At 46.2% G+C, this 24,130-nt stretch overlaps 1 protein-coding gene across 3 annotated transcripts in view; it reads right to left on the bottom strand.

Annotated features, from left to right (window-relative positions):
• XPO6 (exportin 6) overlaps positions 1 to 20,375 on the bottom strand; it is a 114,198-nt gene extending 93,823 nt beyond the window's left edge. The window contains exon 1 of one of the 3 annotated variants that reach the window (XM_019012287.4): positions 19,740 to 20,375. In XM_019012287.4, coding sequence (XP_018867832.2) covers positions 19,740 to 19,742 — 3 coding nt within the window. In that variant the 5' untranslated portion in view covers positions 19,743 to 20,375. The remainder of the gene's footprint in view (positions 1 to 19,739) is intronic. The other 2 variants (XM_019012288.4, XM_063700071.1) reach the window with 2 other exon arrangements.
• Between the last annotated feature and the right edge of the window lie 3,755 nt (positions 20,376 to 24,130).

Raw genomic sequence — 24,130 nt, forward strand, 5'->3', positions numbered from 1 at the left:
GACAGCTCCTACACCCCTTGAGGAAGCACAGACAAGTTCTGCTCCAAGGGTTTTAAGGATGATGAATGAGCTGGCTTTACCTGGCATTGGATGACATCAGGTAATGAATGAGTATGAAACTGACGAACCACTATAAAAGCATGCTGCAAATCTAACATGATGATTAACACTACTGCTCAGGTGAGTAATTTCATTTCAGCTGCTATTACCACCTGTGCTATTTAAGAGCAAGTCTCTTGTAAAACCACCTTCATCCTGAATTATTCCCAGGTAGACTTGGCATTTTAAATAAGTTAACATAACGGCTGGGCGCGGTGGCTCACGCCTGTAATCCCAGCACTGTGGGAGGCTGAGGCAGGCAGATCACCTGAGGTCAGGAGTTCGAGACCAGCCTGGCCAACATGGTGAAACCCCATCTCTAATAAAAATACAAAAATTAGCCAGGAGTGGTGGTGGCGGACGCCTGTAATCCCAGCTACTCAGGAGGCTGAGGCAGGAGAATCACTTGAACCCAGGTGGCGGAGGCTGCAGTGAGCAGAGACCGGGCCACTGCACTCCAGCCTGGGTGACAGAGCAAGACTCCGTCTCAAAAAAAAAAAAAGTTATAATATTATTTGACTTTGGTAAAAATCTCTAGACCACATTACTACTGGGAACTGGGGTAGCATAATCATCCCCTCCAGGTTCCACTCGGTTGCTATAAAGTCTCAAGAAACCAAGAGCAAACCAAAGTCTACCATCCTCTTTGTCAGTGGCAAAGCTGCAATGCCTCGCCCTTCCCATTTCTAGTTGGCCTTGCCACCCACCTCCAGACCTAGGGACAAAGAATGGTGCTAGCCACAAAAGGAAGGTAGGACACAGCTAAGGACAGCCTTCTCTTAAGGGTAAGCAGGGGAGAGAGTTCAAGCACAAAGCCAGGCAGTGTTCTGATGCAGTGACCTCACACCAGGTAGATGTGGACCAATGGAGTGAGGCTCTCCCTGGTGTACCAATCAGATAAATCACTCCTATGGAAAGGAAGAAATGAGAGGGTGGAGACAGGACCAGAAGAATGTGCCCCAATACTGCTCCCACCTGGTGTGCAGTCAAAACCCCCCTGAATGTAGGCTAAAGCAAGAATGAGGGGACACAGGAAGGTTACCCTCTACATAAGCAATGAGAAAACTAACAGGTTTGTTTTCTCTAATGGGAAACAGTGCTGCCACTGAGGGGTACAGGGCCAAGCATGGCAGGCAGAGAAAGTACCAGATTAGAGCCAGTCCTGGCTCTACTGAGTCTAGTCTGTGGCACTGTGGGCAAACCCCGCAAGCTCCTGGAGCATTCTTCATCTGTATTGGCTGATACAGTCATCTCTCCCTCACTGTAAGTTCTTCTTACGTAAACTCCACGTGTGGGTCTGCTTTTATAAAGGCAAAGTCCCCCTAAGTTGCCACCAGCTTGTCCCTCTGAATACACCTAGTGCCACCTTTATACTTTTTTAAAATTCATGTTCAGTCACATTCCTCAAAGGCTCTCAAAATATCACTGCTAATTGCCAAAGGGTCCTTAAGTATCCCTGCAAATATAGATAATGTTGCCGCGGTGGCAGCTGCTGGGGGATCTCTGAGGGCACTGCATTACGCAGGAAGTGTGGGGGCACTGCACAAGCAGAGATCTGTGTTGGGAGGAAGTGACTCTTCATGGCCAATAGGTTCTCAATGCTCCTCCCATCCCCGCAGATCATTACTAGCCACAAAGGGAGAAGGCGCTGCAAAGCAACTCTCTAACCAGGGACTTTCATGTGCCCGGGTTCCACTAATAAACTAAAACTTGTACAATATAAAAAACTATATCGTAATACTGGAACTATACACAGTTCCATCCCTCCACCCCACTGGCGAGGCACTGGATTAGAAAGGCAAAACAGTGGTAGTGGTGACTGTGGTGGCAGTGAGCAGCAAGAAAGCAGATGGCGCCTCTCTGGAGGGAGTCGGTGCACAGGTGAAATGAAACAGGTACTCGGCCAATGACCTTGGCCTTGCTCACATCCCTGGAGAGTGAAGATGATAACTCTACAAGGGGTTTTCCATGAGCCTTCAATCCCCGCACAGCAAGCACGCATCACCCGTCCCACGATTCTCAACCAATTTTGCTAGAAGTGACTCAGTCCGTCTCTCAGCTCTGCCCCTTCTACAGGCACCAGCCCAAAGCCAAGACTGACCAGAAATCCAACACCCTTCTTCTTCCTGGGCCCTTCCACACCCAACAGGTGGCTGGGTACGCTTGTCCTGGGAATGCCTTAGCATGAACTGAAGGGTGTGGGCTGTGGAATCAGGGCAGGTCGCATCTAATGATGACTTCCTGATTACTTATCTGCTTGCCCCTGAGCAAATTACCTAACCTCTCGGAGCTCAAGTTTCTTCACTTGCAAAATGAACTTTCAACAGTACTCCCCCTCACCAAGCAGTTGTGGGAATGACATCAATGGATGTAAATCCCTTAGCACCCTCATCCATAAATGAGCAAAACTATTTCACTAGATATTTCACTGGTGAGTCAATGAGCTTAAAAAAAAAAGGAATAAAATAAAAATCCTACATAAAAAATTAGCTAAATGCTCAAAAACATCCCAAGAATGCCAAATGCCTTTTCACTTTCATTTTTATATACAGATCACCTCTCACTGCTGCAAACGAAGAATGTAAGAATGAAAACGTGTCCCACAGGCCTCCATCTGTGTTCAGGACAGTAAGAGTTTGGGACTAGACTCATGACTCTAGCAGCAAACACTTTTTTTCTTTTTAAAGAAAGAAATATTGCATAGAACCCCACCATATAAAGCAGACTAAATGAGAAACTGCTTAATTAATAAGGGTAGAGGAGGGGGTCTCAAATGCCTGTCTGTACTCCCAAACCTAGTATCTGTGACACCTCCAAGAATCCCTATGGGCCTACAGAGCACCAGAAAAGCCCTGCACTAAAGCCCTTCCCAGCTTTGTGATTCAGGTTCTAACAAGTCTAGAAAGTTTTTGGGGGGTAAAAAAAGATTGCTAAAAAGACTGGTCGTACATTCTCTCTCAAGTATCTTTCAACTGCAAGCTCCATCACCACTGCCGCCCAGGGTCTTTGCTACCTGACCACCAGGGGTGATTAAACCATTTCATCACCTGGCCCTAACCTAGCTGACTTACTGTCCCCACCTCACCATCCACAGCCACCCACCCACCCTCTGCCTCAGCCAAACCCAAACTCACCCTTTTCTCTCCACATAACAGTTCCATGTCTTCACACACGCCATTTCCTCTATCTAGAATGCTCCTGAGTCCTCGAAAAGGTCCCCAACTCTGTGAAGCCTAATGCAGTTCCCCCTTCCCCACCCTCAGAGCTCCTCACTCCTTGTGGGCTTCAACATGACACCGACCATAATGAACTGAAATTAAATCTTTCACTCTCATACAGGGATGGCAAGACAACTGGTGCCACCTCAGTGGAAGACAAGTCAGCAATATTTATCAAATTTCAAACACAAAGACAACTTCACCCAGCAATACACTTTTGGTGATTTTTCCTCCAAAGCTTAGGTGTAAAGGATCTTCACGTCAATGCCGTTTGTAAAACAAAAGAATGGGGACAACTTAAATTTCCATCAAGGCAGGATTGGTTAAATAAGGTACATCCACACTGTAGAACACCTACTAACTATGAAAAATAGTGAATAAGCTCTATACCTATATGTATATGGAACCATGAAAACTACTCACCTAAAAACACATTTCCCCACACCCAAGGATCCCAGTCAAACATGGCCAGGCGTGGTGGCTCACACCTGTAATCCCAGCACTTTGAGAGGCTGAGGCGGGCGGACCACTTGAGGTCAGGAGTTAGAGACCAGCCTGGTCAACATGGTGAAACCTCGTCTTTACTAAAAATACAAAAATTAGCCAGGTGTGGTGGCGTGAGCCTGTAGTACCAGCTACTCGGGAGGTTGAGGCAGAAGAATTGCTTGAATCCAGGAGGCGGAGGTTGCAGTGGGCAGAGATCACGCCACTGCACTCCAGCCTGGGTGACAGACAGAGACTCGTCTCAAAAAAAAAAAAAAAAAAGAAAAAGAAAGAGAGAAAATGTCAAACACTGAGAAAGAGATGCCTGGGGATCCTCTCTGCTTGTCCTTGTCATCCCAAATACCACTCTTGCTCTTAAGCAAAACTCCGCACATTTACTAAGGTCTTATGTACTAGACACTGTCACAAACATTCATTCTTTAGGCTGGTTATTTTTTTGATAACAGAAGAACTTGCACTTACCTGCAAGTTCTCCAATCTGCACTCCAAATCAAGGTAAATGCCTAGAAGTTTTCTGTTTATTCCACCATGGAATGTGCTGCCTGCCATTCACTGGCTTTCACTCTCTAAGCCCCATACTTTTCCTGTCTTTGTCTCTATTTTAGGTTCCATCCTACCCCAAGGTCTATAACCCTCTGTCCACTGGCAGTAACTATTGGTATAAACTATTTCTTCCTAGTGGCTGGGGCATGGGACATCCTGGCCAATTAAATATGCTGAATTTAAGACTGCTGCCACAGATGGATTTCTATTTTCAAAATATAGATTCAATTCAACTTTTACTTAATCTATGTCATCTTTTTATGCATTCAGAGATAAGGAAGGACCATATAGTGTATGATAATTTATATAAAATATCCAGAATAAGCAAATTCATGAGACAGGAATTAGATTTGTGGTCACCAGGGGCTGGGGCAAGGGAGAAAGGGGAATGACTGCTTAATGGGTACAGGTTTCCTCTGGAGTGATGAAAAAGTGTGAAACTAGAGTGGTGATTCTTACACAACATGGTGAATGCACTTAATGTCACTGAACTGCATACTTTAAAATGGTGACGTTTTATGTTATGTGTTGCCATAGTCTGGATGTGGTTTGTCTCCACCTAATCTCATGCCTAAATTTGATCCCCAATGTTGGAAGCAGGGCCTAATGAGAGGTGTTTGGGTCATGGGGGTAGATATCTGATAAAAAGATTAATGCCCTCCCTGGCAAGGAGTTCGGGGGGTGAGGGTAAGTAAATTCTCACTCTCCTAGTTCCTGAGAGCTGGCTGTTTGAAAGGGCCTGGCGCCTCTCCTCTCACTCTCATCCTTCCTCTCTTGCCCTGTGATCTCTGCACACAGATTCCCCTTCACCGTCCACCAGGAGTGGAAGTAGCCTGAGTCCCTTACCACATGCCCAATCTTGAACTTTTCAGCCACCAAAATTGGGAGCCAAATACACCTTTTCCCTTTACAAATTACCCAGCTTCAAATACTCCTTCAGCAACACAAAACAGACTAAAACATGTAGTATTTTAAGGCCAAGGCGGGCAGATCACTTCAGGTCAGGAGTTCAAGATCAGCCTAGCCAAAATGGTGAAACCCCGTCTCTACTAAAAATACAAAAATTAGCCGGGTGTGATGGCTCACACCTGTAATCCCAGCTACTCGGGAGGCTGAGGCAGGAGAATCACTTAAATCCGGGAGACAGAGGTTGCAGTGAGCTGAGATCATGCCACTGCACTTTAGCCTGGGTGACAGAGAGAGACTCTGACTCAAAAAAAAAATGTGTATTTTACTACAGCTTTTTAAAAAGTAACTAACTTACGACTGGAAAAAATTAAAATATGTTAAGCCACTATTTCTAATACATTAATGTAAATATAAGGGATACCTAAATAAAGCTTAAGGGATCTGTCTCCTATAAACAGACAAAAAATAAAATCTAACTTGTTGATAAGTTTCCTACATAGACACACAGAAAAAGATACTGAGGAACAATAATGAGAAGCCATTATTTAACCTATTAAATTAGCGACAATTTTCTTAAGATTACCCAACGCTGATGAGGATATTTATCTACAGCTGATGGGAAGAATAAACTCGTGTAACCTTTCTGGAAAACATGTGATGAAGTGCCTTAAAAATATTCAGACTAGTCCGGGCGCGGTGGCTCACGCCTGTAATCCCAGCACTTTGCGAGGCCCGGGCAGGCAGATCACGAGGTCAGGAGTTCAAGACCAGCCTGGCCAACATAGTGAAACCCCGTCTCTACTAAATATACAAAAAAAAATTAGCCAGGCGTGGTGGCGGGCGCCTGCAGTACCAGCTACTTGGGAGGCTGAGGCAGGAAAACTGCTTGAACCCGGGAGGCGGAGGTTACAGTGAGCCAAGATCACGCTACTGCACTCCAGCCTGAGCAACACAGAGAGACTCTGTCTTAAAAAAAAAAAAAAAAAAAAAAAAAAAAATTGTTCAGACTACATCTAAGTTTATTTAAAAAAAAACAAAAAAAAACCCTCATACCCTTGGGCCCTTCTGGGAATCTATCCTAAGGCAATTTTCTAAAATACATACAAAGCTTTTCGCAAAGACATTAATCACATTATTATTTACCATGGCAAAAAAACAGAACAATGAACTGCTTAAAAATCCATGCAATGCGGTATTATAAAGCCACTGCAAATATTTATAAAATATTTAATGATTTGAAAAGCCACTTATGCTATAAAGCGGAAAAGGCAGAAGAAAAAAGTGCATTTACAGTGTAATCTCAACCACATTGAAAAAGTAAATAGGAAAAAAGACTAGAAGGAAGCAAATCAAAATGTTATTAGAGATTGAATCCAATGGTGGTAATTTTTTTTTTTAATTATCAAATATTCTAGAGTTCAAAATACTTTTTACAATCAGGATGATAACAACTAAGCAAAATCAAGAAGTGGCAGAGAAGATTTTGTGTTTCTACAGTAGCATCAGTACCTACTTTAATTGTCTAGCAGTACTAGAATAAAGAAGGCACAGAAACTGAGCTAAATTATTGGTCACAAGGCCAGGAACAACGGCTCACACCTATAATCCCAGCACTTTGGGAGGCCAAAGCAGGAGGATTGCTTGAGCCCAGGATTTTAAAACCAGCCTGGGCAACACAGCGAGATCCTATCCTGATACAAGAAAAAAATAATAATTTTAAAATTTAAAAAAAAAAGAAAATTTTTAAAAAATAAATTGTTGGTCACAAATGTTGGAGGGCTTGGCTGCTGCAGTTTTGTTGTTTGTTAGTAAGTACCTATGGGAGAAGAGCTTACAAAAACTCCCTATACTATGTCTGCAACTCTTCCATAAGTCTTACATTATCTCAAAATTACATATTTAAAATAAATAAATCTGGCCAGGCGCAGTGGCTCACACATGTAATCCCAGCACTTTGGGAGGCCGAGGTGGGTGGATCACCTGAGGTTCAGAGTTTGAGAGCAGCCTGGCCAACCTGGTGAAACCCCATCTCTATTAAAAATATAAAAATTAGCCGGGCGTGGTGTCACATGTAATCCCAGCTACTTGGGAGGCTAAGGCAGGAGAATCGCTTGAACCCAGAAGGTGGAGGTTGCAGTGAGCTGAGATCGTGCCATTGCACTACAGCCTGGGCAACAAGAGTGAAACTCCATCTCAAAAAAATGAAATTAAATTAAATAAACAAACCCTTTTTATAAAATTTTTTTTATTTAAAAGGACATGAGTCTGTGACACAGCCTCAGGAGGTCCTGATGACATGTGCCCCTAAAATTAAAAAATCCTTGATAGATCACTCAATTTATCTTTCTCTAAAAACAAAATGCAGATGAATAATTTCCTGGACAATAACAAAGCACTTGGCTCACTACAACCTCCACCTCCCGGGTTCAAGCGATTCTCCCACCTCAGCCTCCTGAGTAGCTGGGATTACAGGTGCCCACCACCACGTCCAGCTAATTTTTATATTTTTTTAAGTAGAGACAGGTTTCACCATGTTGGTTAGGCTGGTCTCAAACTCCTGACCTCAGGTGATCCGCCTGCCTCGGCCTCCCAAAGTGCTGGGATTACAGGAGTGAGCCACCATGCCCAGCCTTTTTATTTTGAGACAGTCTTGCTCTGTCACCCAGGATAAAGTGCAATGGTGCAATCTCAGCCCACTACAACCTCCACCTCCTGGGTTCAAGTGATTCTCCTGCCTCAGCCTCCCAAGTAGCTGGGATTACAGGCACCCACCACCACACCTGGCTAATGGGTTTCACTTATGTTGGTCAGGCTGGTCTCGAACGCCTGACCTTGTGAACTGCCCACCTTGGCCTCCCAAAGTGCTAGGATTACAGGCATGAGCCACTGCACCTGGTCTCCTCATGAATTTTTTAAAAGGCCTTCCCTGGGCCGGGCACGGTGGCTCACTCCTGTAATCCCAGCACTTTGGGAGGCCAAGGCGGTGGATTACCTGAGGTCAGGAGTTCAAGACCAGCCTGCCCAACATGGTGAAACCCTGTCTCTACTGAAAATACAAAAACTAGTCAGGCATGGTGGTGGGCACCTGTAATCCCATCTACTCGGGAGGCTGAGGCAGGAGAATCGCTTGAATCCAGAGGCAGAGGTTGCAGTGAGCCAAGATCACGCCACTACACCCCAGCCTGGGCGAAACAGAGGGAGACTCTATCTCAGAAAAAAAAAAAAGGGAAAGGAAAGGACAGAACTTCTCAGGTCTGATTATTAATGAGTTTAGAAACCAACGATTTTCCTTCCAGCTCCATTTGGCTTATAAAATACCCTTAACTTTTCAGGGAGCCCTAGACCAGAGATCTTTTTCATTATAACCTTCATATAAAACAGCAGCAGGCTCCTCTAATGGAAATGAACCTATTGCATATGCTAAGCCTAACGGGCTTACCTGAATTAAAACTCAAAGAAATCAAGCAATCTTCCTTTTTGTTGATGTCCTGTAATATGGACCAGCTACCACTGTGCCCTCAAGTCATACTACTTTTTCTTTCTTTCTTTTTTTTTTTGAGACGGAGTTTCGTCTGTCACCCAGGCTGGGGTGCAGTGAGCCAAGATCGCACCATTGCACTCCAGCCTGGGCAACAGGTAAAGATTCCATCTCATAAAAAAGAAACCTAGTGATCTAGAAAAAAACATGGGCCTTGGAGTTGGAACCTTAGAACTGAATCCTGGCTCTGTCAACTCACTAGGTAATTCTGATTTCTGTTTTTTTTGGTTTTTTATTTTCTTAGCCCAGATGAAGAGAACACTAGGTAACTTTGGACAAGTTACTTAGCATTACCCACCCTGGGCCTCAGCGTCCTTATCTTCCTCAACTATAAAATGGGAACATAATACCTACCTGGCAGGGTGGCTGTGAGAGATTAAATCAAATACCCTACGCGGTATGCATGAGGGCCCCTTAACGACGACTAGCACAGAGTGCAATTATGAAACACAGACCTTTTCTCTCTCTATGCCCATTTCCTTCCCTTCCCATTAGCCTCTTTCACCCCCTCACTTCTCTGCCCTGTGTCTTTCCTTGGTTAAGATCCACAAAGACCTCACCTCACCCACTCCCACTCCTCGTTGTTCCTCAGCGGTTCTCCCAGTAACAATTAGCTTTGGGGCTCCCCAGTAAGCACACCACCCCCCCCCAGCACTTGTTCTGACAACTTCCCTTGCTCACCTGCTGCCCATCTCCACCCACCGGGGGAAAAAATACAGTTATCTGAGCTTGCTGGTTGCATGGATTTTGGAAATACAAGGTGTTACTGCATTCATACTCTATTTCACTCTTACCACCCTCTCCAAATACTAATACTATCATTTACTAACCTCAAGGGCCCACCTTGACCTGCTTGGGTTTATTTTTACACCTGACTCTTAATTACTCACGTATCTGCTGAATGCTTACTAGGCACTAAAGAGGCGAAGCAGAGTAAGACACACTCTGCTATGGGCTCTTAAAGAGAAAGAACTAATCCTCCTCACCCCCAGGCTTGGAGTGGGAAGGAGGAGGAGGGAGTGGGGAAGGAGGCAAGAGTTCCACATTTTGCTCTTGAAACTTCTGAACTGTCTGACACTCACTATAAGAATGTAGTCTTGGCCGGGCGTGGTGGCTCATGCCTGTAATCCCAGCACTTTGGGAGGCTGAGGCGGGTGGATCACGAGGTCAGGAGATCGAGACCATCCTGGCTAACACGGTGAAACCCCATCTCTACTAAAAATACAAAAAATTAGCCAGGCGTGGCAGCATGCACCTTTAGTCCCAGCTACTCGGGAGGCTGAGGCAGGAGAATGCTTGAACCCAGGAGGCGGAACTTGTAGTGAGTCGAGATCACACCACTGCACTCCAGCCTGGGCGACAGAGTGAGACTCCGTCTCAAAAAATAATAATAATAATAATAATAATAATAATAATGTAGTCTTGTCATTCTTATATTAACAAAAACAAATATATCAAAATAATAAAAGCCAAAAAATACCAAACTATAATCGAAGATGACCTATGATAAACTAGCAGCTGGAAAGCCTCAGAGAGGTAATGTTTATGGTAACCTTGAGATGTCACATAAGTTTCATTTGCAAGAAAGAAAAGGGCGCTAGAGCAGAGGGAACAGCATCAGCAAAGGCAGACAAGTATTAAAGTGCACTGAGTGTTCTGGGAATGGCAAATGGTTTGCTGTGGCTGGAAAACAAGGTGTACTTTGGGAAGTCTTTCATAGATACTCCAAATAAATCACTTTAAGTATTTAATGAACCATCATCATCCTTACTGAGGGACCTCAAAGTAAGTAAGAAACTTAAAATTCAGGGCCCATGTTACTCTACCATGATGAAAACTTGGTCTCAGACAACAGTGGGAACCCTCTGCTCTGAATGACTGGGGTTCACGTGGCATGATCACATCTGAGCTCTATGAGGCAGCTCAGCAGTACGGAAGATGGACAGAGGGACGCAGAACCTGGAAGAGAGGACCGGTCATGACAGCAACAACCAAAGCAAGAGACAATGACAGCTTGATCAAAGCAGAGGGAATGGAGGGAAAGGTCAGGGTCAGGACACAGATACGTTAGCAGCAGCATCAACAGGTCTGGAAGCAGGGGGGCGCTATAGAAGAGGAAGTTAAAGATGACTCAGGTTCATCATTTGACTAGCTAGAAAATGAGGTCATTAACAGAACCAGGGCAAGACAGAGGAGGCACTAACCTGAGAGGAAGATGATGGATTTGGTTTAACACACATTTAATTTGATGTTGTCAGAACACTGGATATCTACAGCTGGTGAGGGTTTAGTTTTCATTGGAACACGGGTCATAGCTGAAGCCATGGGAGGCTAAACCAAGAGACTAATATCATGGATGCCATGGGAGCCAAGAAGAAAAGTGTTTCAAGAAAAGAAAAGGAGATCAGTGGCTGCCAAAGGCCACACTGAGAGGTCAAATGACCTAAAGATTGAAAATACGCATTAAACTGAACTCAGCACACAGATGTTACACATAATCTTGAAAAGTGGTAAAGACAAAAAGTCTGCTGGCTGGGTGTGGTGGCTTACGCCTGTAATCCTAGCACTTTGGGAGGCTGAGGCCGGAGGATCACTTGAGCCCAGCAGCTCGAGGCCAGCATGGGCAACATGGTGAAACCTCGTATCTACAAAGAATACAAAATTACCCAGGCATGGTGATGCATACATATAGTTCCAGCTACTCAGGAGGCTGAGGTGGGAGGATCGCGTGAGCCCCAGGAGATAGAGGCTGCAGTAAGACATGATTGCTCCACTGCACACCAGCCTGGGCGACGGAGTAAGACCCCATCTCAAAAAAAAAAAAAAAAAAGTCAGTCTGCAATGGGTTGTAGAATGAATGACAGGGGGAAAGGAGAGGTGGGAGGTTGAAAAAGTAGAGGTAGAGTGGCAACCACACTTTCAGGAATTCCTACCCTTTCAACACAGCCTGTGCCATCACATCTTCCTTGGCTTAGACAGATAACATTTGACAATGCAACTACTTAAGATCTTCAACATCCTTCTCGTGCCCAGGGCCAATTACCTTCATGTCGACGGCGCCACAACTGCTCACCTACCTACAGAGATAGCCACGTCCCATATTTCATCAGCACATGGCCCATCTCCTGTCATCTCTTCCTATCAGTTTACATGTTATCGCTTCCATTCCTACCAAATCCAAATCACCAACTGATTAAAACTTTCTACTACTCCCAATCGCCAGGTTACAGGCTTCCAAAATCAGCTTGTGCTTTTCCTTCTTCCTCATCTCTTAACTCTGGAGTCAGTTTTAAGTGACAACTCCCTTACCCAGGTCTTCCTCTCAACCACTAATTACACATGCAAGAACAGGCAGGCCCTTGTCACATCCACACAGGCATGGTGTAACATCTGGTTTCCCGCATCTAACCTACACACAGCAGATTAAGTTTCCTTTAAGGAAAAACCATCCAACAAGAGAAAGCCAAACTCCCTAGGGTAGTACTGGAGACCCTCCATCATCTAGCCACAAACTACCTTGATAGCCTTCTCTCCAACTACTTCTTCACATCCTTCTCTTCTGAAACTTCCAAACTTCTGAAACTGCTAGGGAGCCTAGTTTACTCCCTCCCTAAAGCTCCCTTTGAACACCCAAGACCTCAACAACATCCCTACCACAATTTAATTGCCCACTATGCCAAGAATTGCTCTAGACTCTTGGGATACATGAACAAAAGAGAGATTCCCTAGCTTTATGGAGCTAACATTTTAGCGGGAGACAACAAAAGACCAACCTCATTAATAATATTGAGTATATAAAATGTTAAAGAATTGTACAAAAAGAGAAGTAAAGCAGGATGTCAGGGACTGGAAGTGCTGAAGTGGCATTACCATTTTAAACAGGGTGGTGAGGGAAGGCCCCACTGGAAAAGTGACTCGAGGCTTAAAGGTTTAGTCAAGCAGATTCTCAGGGAGAGCACGGTCCAAGCAGAGGCAGGGAGCCAGGCCAAAGGCCTGGAGCAGGAACATTGCCCAGAAGGTCTGAAGAGCAGTAAGAAGACCGAGGGAGCTGCAGCACAGCCAGTGAGAGCTAAAGGAGCTGAGCTAGAGGGAAGATGTGACCCGTCTCACAAACCAGCTTGGATGTCAAGCAGACAGCTGCAGACTCCAGAACTGGAGCTGAGGAGAGAGATGTTGGGTTATAGGTGCCCTGGATGAAGGCACTAAGTTCGAGGCCTAGAGTGTTCCGGCTATGAGATGAGGAAGAAACAACCTGTGCGACAGGAGGAAAACCAAGAACACATCTTAGTGTCCCAGCGGCCAAGTGACGAAAGGCTGAACTGCAGAAGGGGTACTCCACTTGTCTGACGCTACTGACAGATCCAGTAAGATAGGCACTGAGAGCTAACCACTGGATTTAGCAACACTGGATAAGCAACACTTATCACCTTGATAAGTGAGATTAAGAGAGAATAATGCCAGGCGTGGGGACTCACATCTATAATCCCAGCATTTTGGGAGGCCTAGGCAGGGGGATCCCTTGAGCCCAGGAGTTCAAGGCTGCTGTGAACTATGGTCACTCCACTGCACTCCAGCCTGGGCGACAGAGCGAGATCCTATGTCTAAAATTAATGAGCAAAGGGAAAGTGAGGAATTAGAGACCAAGTACAGGCCACTCCTTCCTGGGGTTTTGTTGCAAAGGGGAAAAAAGAAATAGGGCAATAACTGGCCAGGAAAGTAGGAGTAAAGGTTTCAGATAAAAAAAAAACCATGTTTGTGTACTACATGTATATGTGTACACAGGTATGCATATAAAGCCCTAGAAAGTCCTACGCACCCAACAAACGTTTATTTCCTTCACTCTCACTTCACACCTATCATTTTCTATTATCTTTGTTGCTATATATGTGACCTTTGTAACTGTCTGCAAGAAACTTTCACTTGGAAGGCCCTTTGTTTGTCCCAGTGTCAAACTCTTCCTCATCCTTCAAGACTCAAATATACCTTCCTGGGAAGCCTTCCCTGACTCTTCTCAGCCAATCTGTCTCAGGTCAGTACCTATGCAATCTTTGTACCAATGCCCCTTTGCACCAACACATTCTTCTACTATCACCTGTATCACAGTCTCTTGTATTTTCAGAGTATGTTGACTTATCTTCCCCACTAAACTGACTCCCAGAGGGCAGGGACAGTATTAAATATTACCCTGGAAGTGTAACGGTTATGAGCAGTGACTCGCTGTGTGACCTTGGGAAGTTGCCTAACCTCTCAGTGCACTGAATGTCAGCTATAAAACATGAAATGAAAGCTGCCTTTAAGCCAGGCACGGTGGTTCACGCCTGTAATCCCAGCACTTTGGGAGGCCCAGACGGGTGGATCATCTGAGGTCAGGAGTTCAAGACCAGCCTGGCCAACATAGTGAAACCCCATCTCTACTAAAAATACAAAAATTATTCAGGCATGGTGGTGCACACCTGTAGTCTCAGCTACTCGGGAGGCTGAGGCAGGAGAATCGCTTGAACCCAGGAGGTAGAGACTGCAGTGAGCTGAGATCACGCCACTGCACTCCAGCCTAGGCGACAGAGCAAGACTCTGTCTCAAAAAAAAAAAAAAAAAACTGCCTCTACCTCCTAGAGTTGTTTGGGACAGTAAATGGGTTCATAGGTTCATAGATGTAAGATGCCTGGCATATAGAAAGCAATACACACACACACACACACACACACACACACACACACACACACATTAACTATTATATTGTTAGATTGTAACCACAGTACCTAGGGTTGCAAACTTCATAGCAGGAAGTCAATACATTATTTCATGATTATTTGGCCTGGTGTGGTGGCTCGCACCTGTGATCCTAGCACTTTGGGAGGCTGAGGCAAGAGGACTGTTTGAGGTCAGAAGTTCAAGACCAGGCTGGACAACATAGCAATCCCCACTCTCTACAAAAAATAAAAATAAAAAAATTAGCTGGGCATGGTGGCATGGGCCTGTAGTCTCAGCTACTGAGGAGGCTGAGGTGGGAGGATTGCCTTGAGACCAGGAGATCGAGGTCGCTATGAGCTGTGACTGTGCTGCTGCGCCCCAGCCTGGACAACAGAGCAAGACCCTGTCTCAAAAAATAAATAAATACATAATAAATATAAAAACCAATAACAAAAACTCTGGCTTAATCTACCTATTTCTTTATACTACATTAATTTTGCTGACCACATTTTGGTTTTATCAGGTGATTTGAACCATATCATATACTAATTTTTTCAGAAGCTATTCAAGTCATTTCTTGACAGGTAACTTTTTCTCCAGACTTTCTCTAATGCTGTGACTGACATACAAAACCTCTGGGTACTGCTGAACCTTTCCCTGCCATCTCCCTGCACCCTCATGTCTTCTTTGTACCTCTCAGAGCATGGGGTACAATGCAATGCTGTGGGTGAACAAGTGGATGACATGCCATGTGAGTGGCTAAATTTCAGTTCTGATTCTGCCTCCATTACAGGGGCCACTCATGGTAACTGATATTAAAAAAATAAGGCTAGGTGTGGTGGCTCCCACCTGTAATCCCAGCACTTTGGGAGGCCAAGGTGGGCAGATCATCTGAGGTCTGGAGTTCGAGACCAGCCCGACCAACGTGGTGAAACCCCATCTCTACTAAAAAACACAAAAATTAGCTGGGTATGGTGGTGGGTGCCTGTAATCTCAGCTACTCAGGAGGCTGAGGCAGGAGAATCGCTTGAACCTGGGAGGCAGAGGTTGCAGTAAGCCAAGATCGTACCACTGCACTCCAGCCTGGGTGAAAAAGCAAGATGCCATCTCAAAAAAAAAAAAAAAAAAAAGAAAGAAAGAAAGAAAACAAACCTTAGCAGGCAATTCAATTTCTAAGCAACTAAAAAAGAAATGCTAATATAAGCAAAAACTCAATTTTGCACACAATTTTCATATTAAGCAACAGCTCGCTCAATACTAAGTAATAATTTCTCAGCAAAGTAGTGGGAACCTCTAACATGTCACACCACTTAAGAATCCATGGAAATGCAACAAAAAATGATTTAATCAAATACAGTTATAGAACTCTTCCTGTAGTTCTATACTGCAACTATAAATCTTTTTAAACTGGTTCTAAATGTGAAGGTCAACAGGGATAGTGTAAACAAAATTCCCCATACTCCCTATGCCCCACCACTATCTATCTCTAAGCCAAACAACATACAGGTGGAAGACTCTCCTGATCTTCCTTCCCATGAGGCAGCACCCAAAGAGCACAGGCTCCGGAGTACAGCACTTTGGGTCTAAATGCCAACTCCACCACTTGTCAACTAGGAATCACAGAGCAGGTCTGTCCATCTCCCGCTCTGGCAGGAACAGCCATAGTGGAACCTAGCAGAGTTGGTGGGGTTTACTGATACTGAATGACTAAGAGAAAAACTTGGCCAGGCGCAGTGGCTCACGCCTATAATACCAGAACTTTGGGAGGCCAAGGCGAGTGGATCACCTGAGGTCAGCAGGAGTTCGAGACCAGCCTGGCCAACCTGGTGAAACCCCATCTCTACTAAAAATACAAAAAAAAAAAAAAAAAAAAACTAGCTGGGCGTAATGGCAGGTGCCTGTAATCCCAGCTACTCAGGAGGCTGAGGCTGGAGAATCATTTGAATCCAGGAGGCAGAGGTTGTAGTGATCCAAGATCATACCACTACACTCCAGCCTGGGTGACAGAGCGAGACTCCGTCTCAAAAAAAAGAAAGAAAAAACAAGTAATGAGTGAAGAATAGCTAGCACATCAAAGATGCTTAATAAGTGGTAGTTTTTATCACATTACGCCACTTTCAAGTCTTATTAGAGTTGAAGATTTAAAAAGAAGATATTAAAAGGGCTCAAACTTATGCCAACTAATACCCTTAAAAGTAAAAATGTTAAGTCAGCAAGAAATGGAGAGGAAATAATTTCCTGGAATAAAGAGCTGGGATCCCAGGGAAAAGACCCTCCGCCTGTAAGACACCAGCCAGGCAACAGTTTCCTTACCTTTGGGGGACAGGGCCTACCCTACCCAAGCCCCTGACCCTGGGATACCTACAGATGAACCACTGTGTCAGTGACACAAAAAGGACAATCCTATTCACATCAACTATGGCCACCCCCTGTGTACTTAAATAACTGAGGTCTAGGTGACAAAAACTTTGACTTGCAACGTACCTCAGAAAAAATGCACATGGAGTTCATGAAGCCAACTACTTTACAATTCATTACTCAAAGGTGGTCATTCCCATGATGCTCTACTGACTGCCAATTAAAATGAAACCTGAATACAAGGGTGCTGGGCTAGCTCAGCCAATAACAAAATTCTGTCCAAGGGTCCTAAAGCAATGCTGTAAGTTTCCCAAGGGGAGGAATGTGTGTCTTGTTCATCTGTACATGCTCTAGGCCCTGGTATATGGTGGTGGCTACTGAAAATTCACTTGTAAGATTTGTACACCCATATTCATAGCAGTATTATTCACAATAGCCAAAGGGTGGAAGCAACCCAGGTATCCACTGAAGGATGAAAGGATATACGAAATGCAGCCCATACAATGGAATTCAGCTTTCAAAAGGAAGGAAGCTCTGACACACGCCACCACACGGATGAAGCTTGAGAACACTGTGCCATGTGAAATAAGGCAGTCACAACAGGCCAAATACTTCATGACTCCACTTACATGAGCTACCTAAAGTAGTCAAATTCATAGAAATAGAAACTAAAGTAGGGCAGGAGAGAGACTGAAAAAAGACGGGTATAGGTTGTTTTGGGAAAAAACCTTTGGAGATATATGGTGGTGATCGTTGCACAACAATGTGAATGTTCTTAATTTCACTAAACTGTACACTTAAAAATGGTTAAAATGGCAAATTTTAATTATGTATATTTTACTACAATTAAAAACCAAAACTTAAGTATATTGAGGCCGGGCGCGATGGCTCACGCATGTAATCTCAGCACTTTGGGAGGCCGAGGCGGGTGGATCACCTGAGGTCAGGAATTCAAGACCAGCCTGACCAACATGGTGAAACCCCATCTCTACTAAAAATACAAAATTTAGCTGGGCATGGTGGCGCATGCCTATAATCCCAGCTACTCGGGAGGCTGAGGCAGGAGAATCACTTGAACCCGGGAGGCAGAAGTTGCCGTGAGCTGAGACTGCACCACTGCACTCCAGCCTGGGCAACAACAGCTGAACTCCATCTCAAAAAAAAAAAAAAAGCATTACTGAAAGAATAAATGAAGGAAGGAATGAGTGCTACTTTCATTAGCCACTAAATGTTATACCTCATACCTCTAGATTACTGTTTAGAGAAATCCTATCCCCAAATTTCATAGTTGAGGAAATTGGAACTGAGAGCTTAACTGATTTGCCACAATTAATACTGTGTAATATATATGTTAAAATACATAGACTCAGCTGTGCACGGTGGCTCACGCCTGTAATCCCAGCACTTTGGAAGGCTGAGGAGGACGGATCACTTGAGCTCAGGTTCAAGACCAGCCTGGGGAACATGGTGAGACCTCATCTCCACAAAAAATTAGCCAGGCATGGTGGCACTTGCCTGCAGCCCCAGCTACTTGGGAGGCTAAGGTGGGAGGACTGCTTGAGCCCAGGAGGTCGAGGCTGCAGTGAGCCATGAACGTGCCACTGCACTCCAGCCTAGGAAACAAAGCAAGACCCTGTCTCAAAACAAATAAAAATAAAACACATACACTATACGTATAGCATATACTGTACGGTGCCGCTCAGCATTAATGGTGTACTTTACCCAGCTGGTTGTAAGCTCCATATCTCAGGACCTACACACTACCCACAGGCCCCTTGAATGTTTCGAAAATTCCACAGGCCTTAAGGTCTGTATCACAAAAGATGCAGCTATGTCCCTTTCTCTATTATACCACTAACTTGGCAGGGGTAAAATGGGTGAAACTGAGGAGAACAGCTCCACTCCTCGAGGTGCTCAACCACAGGCTGGGTGATCCAGTACTTACCAAGGGCTTACTATGTGCCAGGAGCTGGAGCAGATAAGGGTTCAAACAATTTGGTCTTTGAAGGAGCTGTGTATACCGCAATAGACAGATAAGGCTCAGAAATAATTACAAGAGCAAAAAGGCAAATGCTTAACAAAGAGATGTGGGTACACACATTTAGGGGAGTATTGAAAGTATCGGTCTAGAAAACGTGGAGATGTGGATACACAAAGAGATGTGAGTACACACATTTAGGGGAGTATTGAAAGTATCGGTCTAGAAAACGTGGAAGGTAGCTTCAGCAGAGATCAGAGCATGTAGAATAGCAGCCTCAGTGTCAAAAGATCACGACCATTCCTGACTTTGCCATCACCTGTGCAAGTGACCTCTGTAAATCCCTCTCTGTTTCCTCATATATAAACCTACAGCTAGACGAGATGTTTCTCCTACAATCACCCAGCTCTCTAAGTGTATTAGAGATGCCTAGGTTCAAAGTCAGATGCCTAGGTTCAAATCTTAACACTGTTAAAAAGTCGCTTGACCTTGAGCTGGGGAATTAATTGCTCCGTGCCTCAGTCTCCCCACTTCCGAACAGAGGGCTGGTGTGATCATTAAATACTACTGCACTGTCAATCACTTCGCGCAGGGCCTTGGCAAGTAGTAAGCCCTCAATAAACGATAGTTATTATCCGGAGGAGCTGCAGGAGGCAAACACCAGATGCAAGGGTTGTGCCTGCTGCGCTCCCAGGGCCCTCCCAGGCCTGAGCCATCATCCCTGGGGGGATGGGAGCGCAGGGCCGGGGCTGCACACTCTGCACGCATGTGTCACCGGCCAGGCTCCGCACGCGCCTCTCCCCGCCATGGGGAGAGCAGCGATGGCTCAGCAGCCCCGGAGCCCATTCCCACCCTTCCGGTAGGGCACCCCAGGAGGGAAGGGGGCTCCAATTCCACTTACCATGCTGGCCGGGGAGGGGGCGGCTCAGATGAGCTGGTTCTTGGGCTTCGGACACGTCCCGCTCGCACAGTTCAGGTCATGGTCCCGGCAGACTCGGGAAGTCCCCCACCCATGCAAAGACAACCCCTTCCCCACCGGGCCCCGAGGGGACCCTCTAAAAAGGGCAGGGCCGCCCGGGTCGCCTCATCGGGGGCCCCCGACACAATTCATCCAGACCCACCCGCCCCTCCCCAAGGAAACTGAAAAAGCAGGAAATGAGGCTCGGATGCCGGCGAGGAGGGCAGCTGCTCGGGACCCCCGCCCGGGCCCGACCCCCGCGGGGGAGGCTGCAGGCCCAGGCAGGGGCTCCCCGGCCTCCGCGGGCAGAGGTGGCGGCGGCCCCGGCCCCGAGGCTGAACGGGCGGAGGCTGACAGGCCTCGACCGCGCGGCCCAGGCGGCCGGCTCAGGGGAGAGGCCCGGGGGCCCGCGCTGTCCTCGCAGCCTCAACCCACACGGCCGCTGCCGCCGCCCCCTAGAGCATCCCTGCGCGCGCCCGCTCTGGAGCCGCCCGCTAGTACCGCGCGGCCGCCCCCGACCAACAGCCCCAACGCGCCGGAAGTGGCGAGCGCCGGGCGGCCCCACAGCGCGGCCGCCGGGCTGCGGCGCTGGAACCGGACCAATCCGGAATCGAGCGGGGCGAGCGGGGGGAGCGGGCGGACGGCGGAGGGCGGGGCTGCACCTGACGGCTCCCACTGGCCCCGCCTTCTTACCACGCCCTCTCTTGCCCCGCCCCCTGCGCCCACCGCCCGTGCGTCCACGCGGGCCGGCAGCCATCTTGGTAAAGGGAGCCCGGGCTGCCATTTTAGTAAAGGCGTGGTTTCCCTTTCGCTTTTTTCGTCCATTCATTCCGCAAAGCTTTAGTGAGTGCCTTTTACGGGCGGAGCATCGAGCTGGCAGCGTGACGACACGCGGCCCCATGGAGCTTACATTCATGCAGTCCACACACTCTTGCCCGACTATATTCCAGGCCCTGCTGTGGATGCTAGGACAGGGGAGATAAACGTAACTTCGATAGCCAAGGTGCTGAGAGAGGCAGAGAATGTGTTGGATTCCAGTTCCCATCCTCCAATCCACTTTACTCGTGAAAGTGCTCATCTTTATTTTGTTTTATTTTTGGGGACAGGGTCTTGCTCTGTTGCCCAGGCTGGAGTGCGGTAGCACAGTCATGGCTCACTGCAGCCTCAACCTCCTGGTGCGCCACCATGCTCAGCTAAATTTTTTTATTTTTTGCAGAGGTGAGGCCTCCTTTTGATGCTCGGGCTGGTCTGGAACTCCTGGGCTCAAGCAGCTTTCCTGCCTCAGCCTTCCAAAGTGCTGGGATTACAGGTATGAGTCATCTAGCCAGGCTGAAAGTGCTAATTTTAAGAAACAGGAAACTATCCCAAACAGCTGAGGTTGAACCCGCGGGTGTGCCTACTACATAGATTGGAGCAAATCTATATAACCCAATGGCCCTTGTCAACCTTAAATAACGAGATTGAGAAAATAGTATTTAAGTATAGGGTTTATTCAAGCCCGAAGCTTGAAGATGGCCCACCAGAAGTATAGTCCAATTAGTGGCAGTTACAAATGGGGTTTTCATGTTTGTTTGTTTTTAAGACAGGGTCTTGCTCTGTCGCCCAGACTAGAGTGTAGTTTGTTGTTGTTGTTGTTGTTGTTGTTGTTTGAGACGGAGTCTGGCTTTGTCGCCCAGGCTGGAGTGCAATGGCGCAATCTCAGCTCACTGCAACTTCCGCCTCCCGGGTTCAAACGATTATCCTGCCTCAGCCTCTCGAGTAGCTGGGACTACAGGCACCCGCCATGATGCCCGGCTACTTTTTTTTATTTTTAGTAGAAACGGGGTTTCACCATAGTGGCCAGGCTGGTCTTGAACTCCCGACCTCAGGTGATCCGCCAGCCTCGGTCTCCCAAAGTGCTGGGATTACAGGCGTGAGCCCTCCCGCCTGGCTTCAAGTGGGTTTCTAAGGAAAAAAGAGGCATAACATAAGGTTGAATAGGAATGATGAGAAAGGGGGAAAAAATAACATAAGCTATTGCCTATACACTGTTCTTTGTATCACAAATTTCAGGAACCTGAAGGAAATAGGGGAGGCAGCTAGTCTGGAACAAAATATCTTTAAACAATTGTCCCCGAGCATGTGGAGGTGGGAGTGTGCCCGAACTCCCATACACAAGTCTCAGTGGACCTGACAAATTTTGCATACTTCACGTAACTCAGACTTCCCTGAGCTATTTTTCTTTCCTGTCAAACCTCAGTGTGATCTGAATCAATTCACCCAGAAGGACTGTTAAAACAAAGATTACTCGCTCCACTCATAGACTTTCCCATCCAGTAGGTTTGAGATGGGGCTGAATAATTTGCATTTCTAACAAGCTCCCAAATGAAGCTGATGCTGCAGGTCTAGATACCACATTTGGAGAACCACTGATACAACACTTTACCACTGAAAGCAATAGCTTTCAGGGGTTTTTTAGTTTTTTGTTTGTTTGTTTTTGGAGAAAGGGTCTCACTCTGTTGCAGTGACATGATCATGGCTCACTGCAGCCTCAAACTCCCAGCCTCAAGCACTTTTTTTTTTTTTTTTAATGAGACAGAGTTTCGGTCTTGTTGCCCAGGCTGGAGTGCAATTGCATGATCTCGGATCACCGCAACGTCCGCCTCCTGGGTTCAAGCAATTCTCCTGCCTCAGCCTCCCAAGTAGCTGGGATTACAGGAGCCCACCACCGCACCCAACTAATTTTTTGTATTTTCAGTAGAGACGGGGTTTCACCATGTTCGTCAGGCTGGTCTCAAACTCCCGACCTCAGGTAATCCACCCGCCTCGTCCTCCCAAAGTGCTGAGATTACAGGCATGAGCCACCGCGCCAGGCCATCAAGCACTATTTTTTTTTCTCTTGAGAGGGAGTTTCGCTCTTGTTGCCCAGGCTGGAGTACAATGGTGCAATCTCGGCTCACTGCAACCTCTGCCTCCCGGGTTCAAGCAATTCTCCTGCCTCAGCCTCCCAAGTAGCTGGGATTACAGGCACCTGCCACCACACCCAGCTAAATTTATTTTTGTATTTTTAGTAGAGACGGGGTTTCGCCATGTTGGCCAGGATGGTCTCACCTCCTGACCTCAAGTGATGCGCCCACCTCGACCTCCCAAAGTTCTGGGATTACAGGCATGAGCCACCATGCCCAGCCTCAAGCACATTTATCAAATCTTTATTGTTGTCCACTAAGTGACAGTCACTATTTCAAGGATTCAATGCTGAGCAAAACAAATATATGTGTGCCCTTATGGAATTTAAAGACAAATTATTTGTAAAATATTGTACAATAATGGATCAGTTATTGTGATAAGAGCAATGAAGGAAAAATTGAAACTAACATGATATAACTTTAATATAGTTTACACGCTAATAAGGCCAAGGGATCTAAAATAATCTGGCGGATTAGGATGGGGAGGAAGTCAGGAAGTGACATTTCTTTAAGCTTTGGCCTTAAAGAAGCAGGAGTTTGCTAGGCAAAGAGAGGGGGCATAGAACATTCCAGGCAGTAGAAACAGCATGTACAAGAGAAGCCATCTCAGTAGGTAAGCTGATGAATCGGAATGGAGGCCAAGTCACTTACTTGGCTCAGTTTAGCAGGATGAGTGAAAGCTTTGGGTTGAGACTCATTTGGAGTGGAATCCAGCTCTTAACTTCACTAGCTAAGGTATCTTGAGTAATTGACTCTCGAAGTCTTGGTTTCCTTACTGTAAAATTGAATGAGATAACAGAAATGCAACTGACTCACTTAAGGGTATGCCTTTGGGTTACATAACTGGACTTCCAGAGATTCATTAGCTTTTGGCTGGGTGTGATGGGAGGCCTAGATCCACTCCTCTAGGATTTTCTTTTTTTCTGTGTGTGGTTTTGTGTTTGTTTGTTTGTTTTGTTTTGTTTTGTTTTTTTGAGACAGGGTCTCAGTCTGTTCTCCATACTAGAGTGCAGTGGCGCAATCACAGCTCACTGCAGTCTCGACCTCCCAAGCTCAAGCAAGCCTCTCACCTTAAACTCCCAGTTAGCTGGGACTACAGGTGTGCGCCACTATGCCCAGCTGATTTTTTTTTTTTTTCAGCAAAGACAATGTCTCACTGTGTTGCCCAGGCTAGTCTCCAACTTCTGAGCTCAAGTGATCTGCCCACCCCGGCCTCCCAAAGTGCTAGGATTACAGGCATGAGCCACCACGCCCGGCCATTCCTCTAGGACTTTCTTGCTCTGCTCTTCTCCATTATCAGACTTGTTGTCAAGGTGGTTGCCAGGAACCGCCAGGGCCACAAAATTCCCTGTTCAAATCCAGCAAAAGAGAGCACCTTTTGGCCGGGCA

Source organism: Gorilla gorilla, chromosome 18 (assembly GCF_029281585.2).
Source record: "Gorilla gorilla gorilla isolate KB3781 chromosome 18, NHGRI_mGorGor1-v2.1_pri, whole genome shotgun sequence".
Lineage (NCBI taxonomy): Eukaryota > Metazoa > Chordata > Mammalia > Primates > Hominidae > Gorilla > Gorilla gorilla.